Source organism: Pristiophorus japonicus, chromosome 1, assembly GCF_044704955.1.
Source record: "Pristiophorus japonicus isolate sPriJap1 chromosome 1, sPriJap1.hap1, whole genome shotgun sequence".
Taxonomy (NCBI): Eukaryota; Metazoa; Chordata; class Chondrichthyes; family Pristiophoridae; genus Pristiophorus; species Pristiophorus japonicus.
The window spans coordinates 423,274,234-423,289,701 of NC_091977.1; the positions used below are offsets into that span (position 1 = coordinate 423,274,234).

The 15,468-nt window shown below is 42.6% G+C and overlaps 1 protein-coding gene across 1 annotated transcript in view; it reads left to right on the plus strand.

Annotated features, from left to right (window-relative positions):
• LOC139275249 (peroxidasin homolog) overlaps nt 1-15,468 on the plus strand; it is an 813,818-nt gene that overhangs the window by 548,753 nt on the left and 249,597 nt on the right. Inside the window, exon 8 of the mRNA XM_070892453.1 lies at nt 13,771-13,888. Within this exon, the coding sequence (XP_070748554.1) occupies nt 13,771-13,888 (118 nt within the window). The remainder of the gene's footprint in view (nt 1-13,770; nt 13,889-15,468) is intronic.

Consider the following 15,468-nt stretch of genomic DNA (forward strand, 5'->3'; position numbering starts at 1 on the left):
CTCCCCTCAGCCTTGATGACCAATGGCAAAATGCTTGGAAGAACTGCGACATACGAAATGGATTCCTTATAGAGGACTCCACAGTACAATCTGAAGGATCAAGCTTTCCTCGCAAACAATTGACAACCATCAACTGCCTCAGAACTGGTCATGGTAAATGCTGCCATCTTCTCCATAGGTGGAAGATTAAAGCATCCCCATCATGTGAATGTGGAGCTCCTAATCAGACCCTGGAGCACATTGAGCACTGTCCTCAGAGCAAATTTGCAGGTAGCCTACAAGATATCCACGCTGTTACACCGGAAGCTTTGGCCTGGATATCCAACTTATATATTGACATGTGATTTGCTTTGCTACTACCATACAAAATAAGAAGAAGAAGTGAAGACCTGCGCTTCTGAACTAGATGTCCCCCTATCCAAGCTGTTCCAGTGGAGCTTATGATACTGGCATCTAATTGACAATGTGAAAAACTGCCCAGCTATGTCCAATCCACAAAAAAACAGGATAACTCTAACCAGATCAATCAATGTCCAACCATCCTCCTTCCAACCATCAGCAAAGTGATGGAGTAATCAATTTTGTAATTAAGTAGCACCAACTCATCATAACTTGCTCACTGATGCTCAGTTCTGGTTTTGACAGAAGCATTTCAGACCCCATTGTAGTTTTAATCCAGACCTGAGCACATGAGGTCAATGCCAGAGGAGAGGTGAGAGCAGCTGCTTTTGACACCAAGGCAGCATTTGACTGATATAAAAACAGAACATTTTGGAAATACTCAGCAGGTCAGGCAGCATATGTGGGGAGAGAAACCTGTCATTCTTCTAAACTCCAGAGAGTATAGGCCCAATCTACTCAATCTCTCCTCATAGGACAACCCACTCGTTCCAGGAATCACTCTAGTGAACCTTCATTGCACCGCCTCTAAGTTTAGATTCATAGAATTATAGAAATTTATAGCACTGAAGGACATTTGGCCCATTATTTCTGTGCCGGCCGAAAAAGAGTTATCCAGCCTAATCCCACTTTCCAGCTCTTTGTCCGTATCCTTGAAGTTTACAGCACTTCAAGTGTTTATCCAAGTACTTCTTAAATGTGATGACAGTTTCTGCCTCTACCACACTTTCAATGAGTTCCGGACCCCCACCAACCTCTGCATTAAAAAAGTTATCCTCAACTCCCCTCAATTACTTTAAATCTATATCACCTGGTTATTGACCTCTCTGCTAAGGGAAATAGATCCTTCCCCTCAAATCTCCTCTAAATCTCCTACCAATTACATCAAATCTATGATCCTGGTTATTGACCCCTCTGCTAGGGGAAACAGGTCCTTCCTATCCACTCTATCTAGGCCCCTCATGATTTCATACATCTCAATCAAGTCTCTGTTCCAATGAAAACAATCCCAGCCTACTCAATTTTCCCCCATAATATCCAGTCCTGGCAACATCTTCTTAAATCTCCTTTCTATCCTTTCGAGTGTAATCACATATTTCCTGTAATGTGGTGACCATAACTGTATGCAGTACTCTAGCATTGAACTAACTAATGTTTTATACAGTTCAAGCATAAGCTCTTATATTCTATTGCCGCTGCTAATAAAGGAAAGCATCCTGTATGCCTTCTTATCTATTTCTCCTGCTACCTCCAGAGACCTGTGGACATGCACACCAAAGTCTCTCTGTTCCTCTATACTTTGCAATATCCTACCTGTAATAGAGCTCGACCTAGTGGACTACTGATGTAATGCAACTAGTGATGTAACAACAAAAGGTCATGTGGCAAGGTCACGCTATGATATTTTCTGTTAAGGAGACTTCTTGTAATGTGTGCCATTAGTGGTCTCTATTATGATATCACAGAAATTGCTGAAAGTTATCGTTTTGGAACCTAAAATCAATTAATTGCCGAGGGTATCAGTGAGTATATTGTAGCTTTAAAAAAGCTATTAATTCACTGTCATTTCGGAAAATTTCAGGACCGAGCATTGCATGACCATTTTGTTTGTGGGTTGCAAAATGAAGGAATCAGAGGAAATTGTTGACAACCCCTAACTTGAATTTTGATTTAGCTTGTCAGGCAACTATTTTGACGGCCAATACCACTGAGAATTTCTTGCCATTTCCAGTCATCAGACAGCCGAGGTGAATTGCCTGCAGGTTAAAAGTGAAAGGCAGTTGGGCCCCAGGGCCTCAGCAGCTGGTCAAGGTAACAGGGCATTGATGTTATGCTATCAGTGTCTGGGACAACACCTCACTCAAAGCTGTCCATATGTGAAGGCAGAGTGTTTTTGTTGCAAGAAAACTGGGAATCTTGTGAAGACATGCCAGCTGAAGAGTAAACCGATTTTCAAATCGAGAAGTAGAAATCGGCAGACATTACATAGCATTGAAGAGAAGCAACTGGGCGAGGAGACTCTGGAAATACATTTTGACAGGAGTACAAGGGTATCGAACAGTGATTCATAAGGTATCGTCATCCAAGTGGACATTGCAGGAGCCAGGATACCCATGGAAATCGACACTGATGCATCCATGAGTGTAGTACCGGAATCACTATATATCGACAAGTTGCATGATTTTCAACTGGCAAAATCAGAGATAGAGCTGCGAGGCTACTCAGGAGAGCAAATACCTGCTGTAGGAAGCATCATCATATCAGTGAAAGACAACAATCAGTTTCAGAGCTTGCCTCATAGTAGCTGCAGGAGACAAGCCAGCTTTGATAGGTAGAAATTGGGTGGGGTCAACTGAAGCTGGATTGGAATGAGATTTTGTGTGTGAAAATGAAATTTGCATCGAAAGATGATGTCATCAAACAGTATCTGAAGGTGTTCCACAAAACAGGCAGTCCGATCCAAGCCGTCAAGGTGAGGGTCAAAGTGCAGAAGGACGCAAGACGAGTTTTCTGCAAGCCACGTCCTGTACCATACACACTCAAGGAGAAAGTTGAGCAAGAACTAAAAGACTAGAATTTGAGAACATTAACTCTGAGATAGCTCTAAATAATATTGATGCCATGTCCAGGTTGCCATCCCCATTACAAGTTATTTTTCATACATTGATGAGCTGCCAGTAACAGCTGAAGAGATTGGAAGAGCAACCAAATGTGACCCAGTTATGTCAAAGGTATACAATTACATAGCGAATGGCTGGCCAAACCAGTGACTTTGTTTGTAGGAATGAATTGTCAATGGATAATGATTGTATCATTCTTCATAGTGATAGATAGCCATTCAAAATGAGTAGAGGTGTTTCTGATGCAGGAAATAACATCAAGTAAAATTTGTGAAGATTGTTTTCTTCATCTGGCATCCCAGAAGAAATTGTGTCTGATAATGGGCCACAATTTTGTTCAGCAAAATTTGCACAGTTCATGAGCAGAAAAGATGTGAAATATACCAAAGTTCCACCATACCACCCTGCTTCACATGGTGCAGCAGGGCACACAATACCAACTGTAAAATGTGCCCTCATCAAGCACATGTTGGATCCAAAATCCAAAAAAATGCAGTTGTCGTTGGACCACAAACTGGCAAACTTTCTGATTAATTATCATAATACTCCTCATACAATTACTGGTAGAACACCAGCAGAGTTGTTTCTCAAACGACAGCCACAAACTAGATTCTTGTTGTTAAAGCCAAACTAGATTCTTGTTTTTAAAACACCTTTACCCACATCGAATGGCGATCAATTACAATGAACAATTGTTGTCCTTCCAGCTCAGCAAAATCTACACATAACATTGTTACACCCTGGGAGGCCATTTCCATGGCTGTAATGGTACTGATGGTGGTTTCTTGTTTACCGATTGACATGCGGTAGACTGAATAATGATATACCCTATATCTTTATCTAAACCTGGCCAACATAAGTAACTGCATGCAAAACTCTTCTTCAAGCATATTCCCAGGTGTTTGTCATGAAGATTTTCAATAAGTTGGACCTGAATTTGTTTGGAATAACTACTCTTGCACCCCACATGATACAATCTTTAGCCACTGATAATTAATTCCTACGAACAAAGTATGGATGAATATCTTCCTCTGATACATGGTTTGGTAAGCCAATTGCTATGTAATCATACACCTTTGACAAAACTGGGTCATGCTTAGTTTCTCTACCAATCTCTTCAGTTGTCACTGGCAGCTCATCAATGTATGAAAAATAGAACACTTCTTCCCTTTTGAGTGCAACTTGTGATGGGGATGGCAACCTGGACATAGCATCAGCATTACCACCTGACTTAGGTTCAGCAACAATTTATTAGCATTACTTAGATCTAGCTTAGAGATAATGTTCTCAGAGTCTAGTCTTTTGAGTTTTGCTCAACTTTCTCCTTGCATAAGGTACGGGACATGGCTTGCAGTAAACTGGCCTACCATCCTTCCGTACTCGGATACTCACCTGAGCTTTGGATCGGACTGCCTGTTTCACGGAACAACTTTGGATACTGCTTGATGACGTCAACTTTCAATGCAAATTTTATTTCAACACGAAAGATCTCATTCCAATCCAGCTTCAGTGATCCCAACCAATTTCTGTCTATCAAGACGCCAGCTTGTCTGCTGACACTACTAGAGAACCAAACTCTGACACTGATCCTTGTATTTCACTGGTATGGTGGTACGTCGTGCAACAGGAATTTGTTCTCCTGAGTAGTCTCGCAGATCAATCTTGGATTTCTCCAGTGGAAAATCACACAATTTGTCGAGACATAGCGATTCCAGTTCCACGTTCATGGATGCACAAGTGTCCATTTCCATGGGTATCCTGGTTTCTGTAATGTCTACTTGGATGACGATATTTTGCGAATTGTTGTTAGGTACCCCTGTGTTCCTGATGACATCTGTCTCCAGAATCTCCTCGTCCTGTTGCTTCTCTTCAATGCCATGTGGTCTCTGGCGATTTCTACTTATAACATTGAAAATTGGTTTACTCTTCAGTCGGCATGTCTTTGCAAAATATCCAGTTTTTTTGCAGCAGAAACACTCTGCCTTCACATATGGACAGCTTTGAGCAATGTGTTGTCTGAGACACCGATAGCATGACATCAATGCTCTGTTATCTTGGCCAGTTGCTGAGGCCTTGGGACCCAACTTCCTTTTATTTTTAACCTGCAGGCAATTCACCTCGGTTGTCTGACGACTGTCATTGGTGCAAAATTCTTGGGTGTATTGGTAAGCCATATCCATTGACACAGCTGTCTGACAAGCTAAATCAAAAGTCAAGTTAGGGGTTGTCAACAACTTTCTTCTGATTTCTTAATTTTTCATCCCACAAGCAAAGCGGTCATGCAAAGCTCGATCCTGAAACTTTCCGAAATGACAGTGAATGGATAACTTTTTTAATGCTACAATGTACTCACTGATACTCTCATCACTGAATTGATTCTGTATTCCAAAACGATAACTTTCAGCAATTTCCAGGCGTTCAGGACTATGCTGCTGGTTAGAATCTCCATCAGTGGTGTGTCCTTTGGCTTGATGGGAACAAGCCCATTTTTCAGGGTTTTATACACCTCGGGGCCTGCTTTAGTCAGGAAAATAGCCCGTTTTCTTTCTAACACCACACGGTTATGGTTTTCATCAGTGGGGACTTTGACAATGCTATTTGCAGTGAAAAACATTTCTAGCTGCTTCACATACACTCTAAAAGTCTCCTGGGTGGGATGAAACTCACCCAAGCACCCTATTATTTCCAGAGGCATGGCCATCTGGACTCTTCAGTTCAGTCAAGTTTGCTCATAATTTACCTTGGATTTTTATCTCTGCTGCAAAACAAAGAACCTCTCAAAGTCGCTCTGTTGGTTGCCATCCAGCAACAAAAGTTTCAGCTAGGGAATCCAAAAATCCCATCCTCATTTGCCAATGTGATATATACGTTATGACATCTCTAATAATACACACTTTACAAGATGGCTCCAATACATAATGTGACTTTTATTGTATTTTCAGCAGCTTTTGCATTACCACAGTAGTCCACTATGTGCAGCAATAGTCCACTAGGTTGAGCTCTATATTACACCTATTACAGACCTTCCCTTTTGTTCTTTCCTGCCCTTTCCCCTTTTCCTGCCCTGCACCTGCTTAAAATCTGTTATATCACTGCATTTTTACAGTTTTGATGAAAGGGTGTTGACCTGAAACGTTAAATCTATTTCTCTCTCCACAGATGCTGCATGACCTGCAGAGTATTTCCAACATTAGTTCAGTAACATAACCACTATACTACCGTATTCCATGAATTACGATCACTACCACCAAAATGATCTCCCATTAATGCCCCTTCCACCACCCAGCTTAATTTCCTAAAACCAATTCTAGAACTGTCCACTCTCTTACAGGATTTATGAAAGGGAAATCATGCTTGAAAAATCTTCTAGAATTTTTTGAGGCTGTAACTAGTAGAGTGGACAAGGGGGAGCCAGTAGATGTGGTGTATTTAGACTTTCAAAAGGCTTTTGACAAGGTCCCACATAAGAGATTACTGTTCAAAATTAAAGCACATGGTATTGGGGGTAATGTACTGACATGGATAGAGAACTGGTTGGCAGACAGGAAGCAAAGAGTAGGAATAAACGGGTCCTTTTCAGTATGGCAGGCAGTGACTAGTGGGGTACTGCAAGGTTCAGTGGCTGGGACCCCAGCTATTTACAATATCCATTCATGATTTAGATGAAGGAATTGAATGTAATATCTCCAAGTTTGCAGATGACACTAAGCTGGGTGGCAGTGTGAGCTATGAGGAGGATGCTAAGAGGCTGCAGGGTGACTTGGACAGGTTAGGTGAGTGGGCAAATACATGGCAGATGCGGTATAATGTAGATAAATGTGAGGTTATCCACTTTGGTGATAAAAACAGGAAGGCAGATTATTATCTGAATGGTGACAGATTAGTAAAAGGGGAGGTGCGAGACCTGGGTGTCATGGTACATCAGTCATTGAAAGTTGACATACAGGTACAGCAGGCAGTGAGGAAGGCAAATGGCACGTTGGCCTTCATAACGAGACGATTTGAGTATAGGAGCAGGGAGATCTTACTACAGTTGTACAGAGCCTTGGTGAGGCCACACCTTGAATATTGTGTACAGTTTTGGCCTCCTACTCTGAGGAAGGACATTCTTGCTATTGAGGGAGTGCAGCGAAGGTTCACCAGGCTGATTTCCGGGATGACAGGACTGACATATGAAGAAAGACTGGATCGACTAGGCTTATATTCAATGGAATTTAGAAGAATGAGAGGGGATCTCATAGAAACATATAAAATTCTGATGGGATTTGATAGATTCGATGCAGACAGAATGTTCCCGATGTTGGGGAAGTCCAGAACCAGGGGTCACAGTCTAAGGATAAGGGGTAAGCCATTTAGGACTGCGATGAGGAGAAACTTTTTCACTCAGAGAGTTGTGAGCATGTGGAATTTTCTACCACAGAAAGTTGTTGAGGCCAGTTTGTTAGATATATTCAAAAGGGTGTTAGATGTGGCCCTTATGACTAAAAGGATCAAGGGGTATGGAGAGAAAGCAGGAATGGGGTACTGAAGTGCATGATCAGCCATGATCATATTGAATGGTGGTACAGGCTCCAAGGGCTGAATGGCCTACTCCTGCACCTATTTTCTATGTTTCTATATAACATAAGAACTTAAGAAATAGGAGCAGGAGTAGGTCATATGACCCCTCGAGCCTGCTCCGCCATTTAATACGATCATGGCTGATCCGATCTTGGACTCAGGTCCACTTCCCTGCCCGCTTCACATAATCCCTTATTCCCTTATTGGTTAAGAAACTGTTTATCTCTGTCTTAAATTTATTCAATGAGCCAGCTTCCACTGCTCTCTGAGGCAGCGAATTCCACAGATTTGCAACCCTCTGAGAAGAAATTCCTCCTCATCACAGTTTTAAATGGGCAGCCCCCGATTCTAAGATTATGCCCCCTAGTTCTAGTCTTCCCTATCAGTGAAAGCATCCTCTCTGCATCCACCTTGTCAAGCACCCTCATAATCTTATATGTTTCATAAGAACATAAGAACATAAGAATTAGGAACAGGAGTCGGCCATCTAGCCCCTCGAGCCTGCTCCGCCATTCAACAAGATCATGGCTGATCTGGCCGTGGACTCAGCTCCACTTACCCGCCCGCTCCCCATAACTCTTAATTCCCTTATTGGTTAAAAATCTATCTATCTGTGATTTGAATACATTCAATGAGCTAGCCTCAACTGCTTCCTTGGGCAGAGAATTCCACAGATTCACAACCCTCTGGGACAAGAAATTCCTTCTCAACTCGGTTTTAAATTGGCTCCCCCGTATTTTGAGGCTGTACCCCCTAGTTCTAGTCTCTCCGACCAGTGGAAACAACCTCTCTGCCTCTATCTTGTCTATCCCTTTCATTATTTTAAATGCTTCTATAAGATCACCCCTCATCCTTCTGAACTCCAACGAGTAAAGACCCAGTCTACTCAATCTATCATCATAAGGTAACCCCCTCATCTTCGGAATCAGCCTAGTGAATCATCTCTGTACCCCCTCCAAAGCTAGTATATCCTTCCTTAAGTAAGGTGACCAAAACTGCACGCAGTACTCCAGGTGCAGCCTCACCAATACCCTGTACAGTTGCAGCAGGACCTCCCTGCTTTTGTACTCCATCCCTCTTGCAATGAAGGCCAACATTCCATTCGCCTTCCTGATTACCTGCTGCACCTGCAAACTAACTTTTTGGGATTCATGCACAAGGACCCCCAGGTCCCTCTGCACCGCAGCATGTTGTAATTTCTTCCCATTCAAATAATATTCCCTTTTACTGTTTTTTTTCCCGCAAGGTGGATGACCTCACATTTTCCGACATTGTATTCCATCTGCCAAACCTTAGCCAATTCGCTTAACCTATCTAAATCTCTTTGTAGCCTCTTTGTGTCCTCTACACAACCTGCTTTCCCATTAATCTTTGTGTCATCTGCAAATTTTGTTACACTACACTCTGTCCCCTCTTCCAGGTCATCTATGTATATTGTAAACAGCTGTGGTCCCAGTACCGATCCCTGTGGCACACCACTAACCACCGATTTCCAACCCGAAAAGGACCCATTTATCCCGACTCTCTGCTTTCTGTTTGCCAGCCAATTTTCGATCCATGCTAATACATTTCCTCTGACTCTGCGTACCTTTATCTTCTGCAGTAACCTTTTGTGTGGCACCTTATCGAATGCCTTTTGGAAATCTAAATACACCACATCCATCGGTACACCTCTATCCACCATGCTCGTTATATCCTCAAAGAATTCCAGTAAATTAGTTAAACATGATTTCCCCTTCATGAATCCATGTTGTGTCTGCTTGATTGCACTATTCCTATCTCGATGTCCCGCCATTTCTTCCTTAATGATAGCTTCAAGCATTTTCCCCACTACAGATGTTAAACTAACCGGCCTATAGTTACCTGCCTTTTGTCTGCCCCGTTTTTTAAACAGAGGCGTCACATTAGCTGCTTTCCAATCCGCTGGTACCTCCCCAGAGTCCAGAGAATTTTGGTAGATTATAACGAATGCATCTGCTATAACTTCCGCCATCTATTTTAATACCCTGGGATAAGATCACCTCTCATTCTTCTGAATTCCAATGAGTAGAGGCCTAACCTACTCAACCTTTCCTCATGTCAATCCCCTCATCTCCGAAATCAACCGAGTGAACCTTCTCTGAACTGCTTCCAAAACAATTATATCCTTTCTTAAATATGAAAACCAAAACTGTACACCGGTGTGGCCTCACCAATACCCTGTATATCTGTAGCAAGACTTCCCTGCTTTTATACATCCCTTTTGCAATAAAGACCAAGATTCCATTGGCCTTCCTGATCACTTGCTGAACCTGCATACTAACCTTTTGTGTTACAAGCACCAGGACCCCCAGTTCCCACTGTACTGCAGCACTTTGCAATTTTTCTCCATTTAAATAATAACTCGCTCTTCGATTTTTTTCTGCCAAAGTGTATAACCTCGCACTTTCCAACATTATACTCCATCCGCCAATTTTTTGCCCACTCACTTAGCCTGTCTATGTCCTTTTGCAGGTTTTTTGTGTCCTCCTCACACATTGCTATACCTCCCCTTTGTATCATCAGCAAACTTGGCTACGTTTCACTCGATCCCTTCATCCAAGTCGTTAATATAGATTGTAAATAGTTGGGGTCCCAGCACTGATCCCTGCGGCACCCCACTAGTTACTGATTGCCCAACCCGAGAATGAACCATTTATTCCGACTCTCTGTTTTCTGTTAGTTAGCCAATCCTCTATCCATGCTAATATATTACACACAACCCCGTGAATTTATATCTTGTGCAGTAACCTTTTATGTAGCACCTTGTCAAATGCCTTCTAAAAGTCCAAATACACCACATCCACTGATCTCCTTTCCCCTTTATCCAGCCTGTTTGTTACATCCTCAAAGAATTCCAGCAAATTTGTCAAACATGACTTCTCCTTCATAAATCCATGCTGACTCTGCCTGACCGAATGATGCTTTTCCAAATGTCCTGCTACTGCTTCTTTAATAATGGACTCCAACATTTTCCCAACCACAAATGTTAGGATAACTGCTCTATAGTTTCCTGCTTTTTGACTGCCTCCCTTTTTAAATAGGGGTGTTACATTTGCAGTTTTCCAATCTGCTGGGACCTCCCCAGAATCCAGGGAATTTTGGTAAATTACAACCAATGCATTCACAGTCCCTGCCATTACTTCTCTTAAGATCCTAGGATGCAAGCCATCAGTTCCAGGGGATTTATCTGCCTTTAGTCCCATTATCTTACTGAGTGATTGTGATTGAGTTGAGTTCCTCCCCCGCCCCCCCCCCCCCGTCCCCCCCCGCCCATAGCCCCTTGACTATCCACTGTTGGGATATTGTTAGTGTCCTCTACCGTAAAGACTGATACAAAATATTTGTTCAGAGTTTTTGCCATCTCCATGTTCCCCATCACTAATTCCCCGGTCTTGTCCTTTAAGGGACCAACATTTACTTTAGCCACTCTTTTCCTTTTTATATATCTGTAGAAACTCTTGCTATCTCTTTTTATATTTTGTGCTGGTCTACTTTCATAATTTATCTTTCCTTTCTTAATCATCTCTTGTTGGGATTGCTATGTACTGGCTAAAATAGTTCTCATGAATGCATTTTAACAATTCTGCACCCTTTATACTTCTTACACTAATGTTTTCCCAGTTAATATTAGGTTAGTTGAAATCCTCTACTAATACTGCCCTATTGTTTTTGCACGTCTCAGAAATTTCCTCTATCACCCTCTGACTCTTTGGTGGTCTGTAGTACACTTCCACCAGTGTGATCACCCCTTTTTTGTTATTCAATTCAACCCATATGGTCTCATTTGATGATCCTTCTAACATATCAACCATCCTCACAGCTGTAATTGTTTCTTTAACCAATATTACGACACCCCCATCAATTTTTATCTCCCTCTCTATTTCGTCTGAAAACCCTGTAACCAGTAATATTGTTGGAATTTCTGCCCTTCTTTCATCTATATTTCAGTAATAGCTATGATATCATACTTCCACATGTCTATCTGTCCCCTCAGCTCATCTGCCTTATTCGCCAGACTCCATGCATTGAAGTATATACCATTATGCACTTCCAAACCCCTTTGTTCTCTATTTTCTAGCCATTTTTTCCTCTGCCTTACAAATTCACATCCTAATTTATATTTACATTCCCAGCTTTGCTTCTCTCCCTTCTGAACCTATGCTCAGGTTCCCACCCCACTGCCAAGCTAATTTGTACCCTCCCCAACAGCACTAGAAAACGAGGATATTGGTCCTGGCCCTGTTAAGGTGCAACCGGTTCAGCTTGTACATGTCCCACCTCCCCTAGAAGTGATCCCAATGCCTCAGGAATCTAAAGGCCTCTGTCCTGCACCATCTCTCCAGCCACGCATTCATCTGCTCTATCTTTTTATTTCTGTAATCACTAGTGCGTGGCACCAGGGATATTCTGCACATTACTACCTTTGAGGTCCTGCTTATTAATCTATTTTCTAGCTCCCTAAAATCCGACTGCAGGACCTCATCCCTCTTTCCACCTCTGCCATTGGATCACGAGCTCTGGCTGTTCACCCGCCCCCCTCAGAATGTCCTATAGCTGCTCAGTGACTTCTTAAACTGTGGCACCAGGGAGGCAACATACCATTCTGGAGTCATGTCTTTGGTTACAGAAATGCCTGTCTATTCCCATAATTATTGAATCCCCTATTACTATTGCTTTTCTGATCTTCCTCCTCCTCTACCCCCACCCCCCCATCCTCTGCACAGCTGCGCCATCCATGGTGCCATGGGACTTGGCTGTGCTCCCCAGAAGAACCATCACCTTCACCAGTATTGAACACTGATTAGGGAGTGAGATGCATTCAGCAGACTCCTGTACTACCTGCCTGGTCCTCCTTGTCTGTCTAGTGGTCACCCATTTCCTCTCTGCCTGCAAACTCTTAAACTGCGGGTGACCACCTCCTGAAACATGCTATGCATGGATGCTCTGTAATGACGCCAGCTGTTGCTCAAACTCAAAAACCTGGAGCTCGAGCTCCTCCAGCTGACGACACTTCCTGCACATGTGTTTGTCCAGGGCACGAGAAACCACCTGGAATTCTTACATGACACAGGGTGTGCATTCAATGGGTCTGAGGTGCCGTGTCATGTCTCTATTTATTAAACGATGAACTAAACTTCTTAGTTTAACCCACTGTCCTAACGTAGAGAGAAAAAAGACAAAAATATTTACTCAAGTTTAAGGAGATTTACTGCGATACTAAACACAAATAACCCAAATATTAGATATCTAGACACTTAACAAAGTCCTTGAGTTCTGTGACTCCACTCCTCCTTTTTGAGTTAGACATAAGAAACTGCCTACCTCCTCTACTGAATTATGACTGTCACCAAATTCTTCCACTCTGTTTGTGATCCACTCTGATTACGATATACTCAGCTCTGTCGCCAAGTTCTGTGCACAAGCTCTTGTTAATATATCCTTCCTCAGATAAGGAGACCACAACTTGCAGAATACTCTAGGTGTGGTCTCACCAAAGCCCTGTACAATTGTAGCAAGACTTCCTTACTGTTATACTCCAACCCCTTTGCAATAAAGATCAACATAGCATTTGCTTTCCTAATTGCTTGCTGTACTTGCATGCAAACGCTCTGTGTTTCCTGTTCGAGGATACCTAAATCTCTTTGAATAGACTTGAGCACAAAATTCTCAGCTGACTCTCCCAGTACAGTACTGAGGGAGTGCTGCATTGTTGGAGGTGCCGTCTTTCGGATGAGACGTTAAACTGAGGCTCCGTCTGCTCTCTCAGGTGGACGTAAAAGATTCCATAGCCAATATTTATCCCTCAATCAACATCACTAAAACAGATTATCTGGTCATTATCATGTTGCTGTTTGTGGGAGCTTGCTGTGCGCAATTGCCTGCTGCATTTCCTACATTACAACAGTGACTACACTTCAAAAGTACTTATTTGGCTGTAAAGCACTTTGGGAAATCCTGAGGTCATGAAAGGCAAGTCTTTCTTTACAAGCAGAATCACAAATAGTACTATCGAGACTGGTACTCCACTTTCCATTACTAGCAGTTAATTACATGACAAAAATCTCATCTTCAAGAGTAAAACTGTGAATGTGCTGAAATGAAATAGTTTTGTTCTCAATAAGTACACTGTTTAAATATGTGTGTAATGCAACTTGTTTTTTTCCCCTAGAGAGACCCCGCATTACTTCAGAGCCCCAGGATGCAGATGTAACCTTAGGAAATACGGTCTACTTTACCTGTAGAGCTGAGGGGAACCCCAAGCCTAAAATTGTCTGGCTGCACAATAAGTGAGTATGACAGGAAAACTTTTGAGTTACTAGTTTTGATGCGCTGAAAGCTCTGGAATTCCCTCCCTAAACCTTTCCACCTCTTGACCTCTCTCTGCTCCTTTAAGACCTGTCTTAAAATAACAGAATTACATAGAATATACAGCACAGAAACAAGCCATTACATCAGCCCATGCCAGCATTTATGCTCCACTTGAGCCTCCTCCCATTCTTCCTCATCCAGCTTTATCAGCATTACCCTCTATTCCCTTCTCCCTCATATGCTTATTTAGACTCCACTTAAATGCATCTATACTATTTGCCTCAACTACTCCCTGTGGTAGTGAGTTCCACATTTCACCACTCAATGCAAAGAAGTGTCTTCTGAATTCCCTGTATGATTTCTTGGTGTCTATTTTATATTGATGACCTCCAGTTTTACTTTTTCCTACAAGTGGAAATACTCTCTCTGTCTACTCTCTCAAAACATTTCATAATTTTAAAGACCTCAATTAGGTCACCCCCCAGCATTATTTTTAAGAGAAGAGACACAGCTTGATCATCCTTTCCTGATAGGTATAACCTCGCAGTTCTGATATCATCCGTGTAAATCCTTTTTGCACCCTCTCCAGTGCCTCTATGGGCGAGAACCTCCACTTTTTTTGCATTCTTAACGCCCACTTAATGCCCATTTTACTGCTGAAATGACGTATAATGCCCATATATTGCCCATTTTGGCACAAAATTGAAACTGACGGGCATTTTTAGGAAACATTGCTGAGCGTTACTTTCCCCATGTGCTTAATGCCTGGAAAAAATATTACCACCTGCCCAACCTTTTGGGGCGGAATCATCAGACTGGGCGAAATCAACACCCATAATATCACCCAGCGTTACTTTTCGCACGGAATTAACGTGGAGATTCAATAATACCGCCCGCCCACTTTTTTTTTCGTAAAGAGCACATTTGGCAAAACTAAAGCCCAGGAGATTACCCTCTGTCACTTTCACCACCTCGTATAAGTATCGCCCACAATATCGCTCACCCAAAAAAACGCCCAGAAAAAGTGGAACTGTTCTGAAGTAAAGCTCGCAGAGTGGCTGGCATTTTTAAATCGCAGGTCATTTCATTCAAAAGGCTGCCTCAACTTCGGGGAAGTTTGCATTGACTCTGGAGTTCTTCTCAGGTGAAGTGAACATCTCAACAGACATATTTTCAGATTCTGGACTATTGGGGCTTTACTCCAGGTGTATTTTAGTGAGGAAATCATTGCTTCTGATCAATCGCTATTATACTTTCAATGCAATGGGGCCAACAAACAATAACTGTGCTTAAGCAGCGCTTCCGATGTCTTGACCACTCAGGAGGGGAGCTACAATACAAACCTGAGCAAGTAGGTAAATTCGTGGTCGTGAACTCCATGCTGCACAACCTGGCTATCAGGAGGGGCCAAGAATTGCCAGAAGGCACTGATCCTCCACCTCAGAAGAGAGAGGAAGAGGATGATAAGGGGCAGGACGCTGACCTAGGGTCAGACAATCAGGCTGGCTATGCAACCATGCCCACGATCCCCTCCAGACTGCAGGAAAGGGCCCGTGGT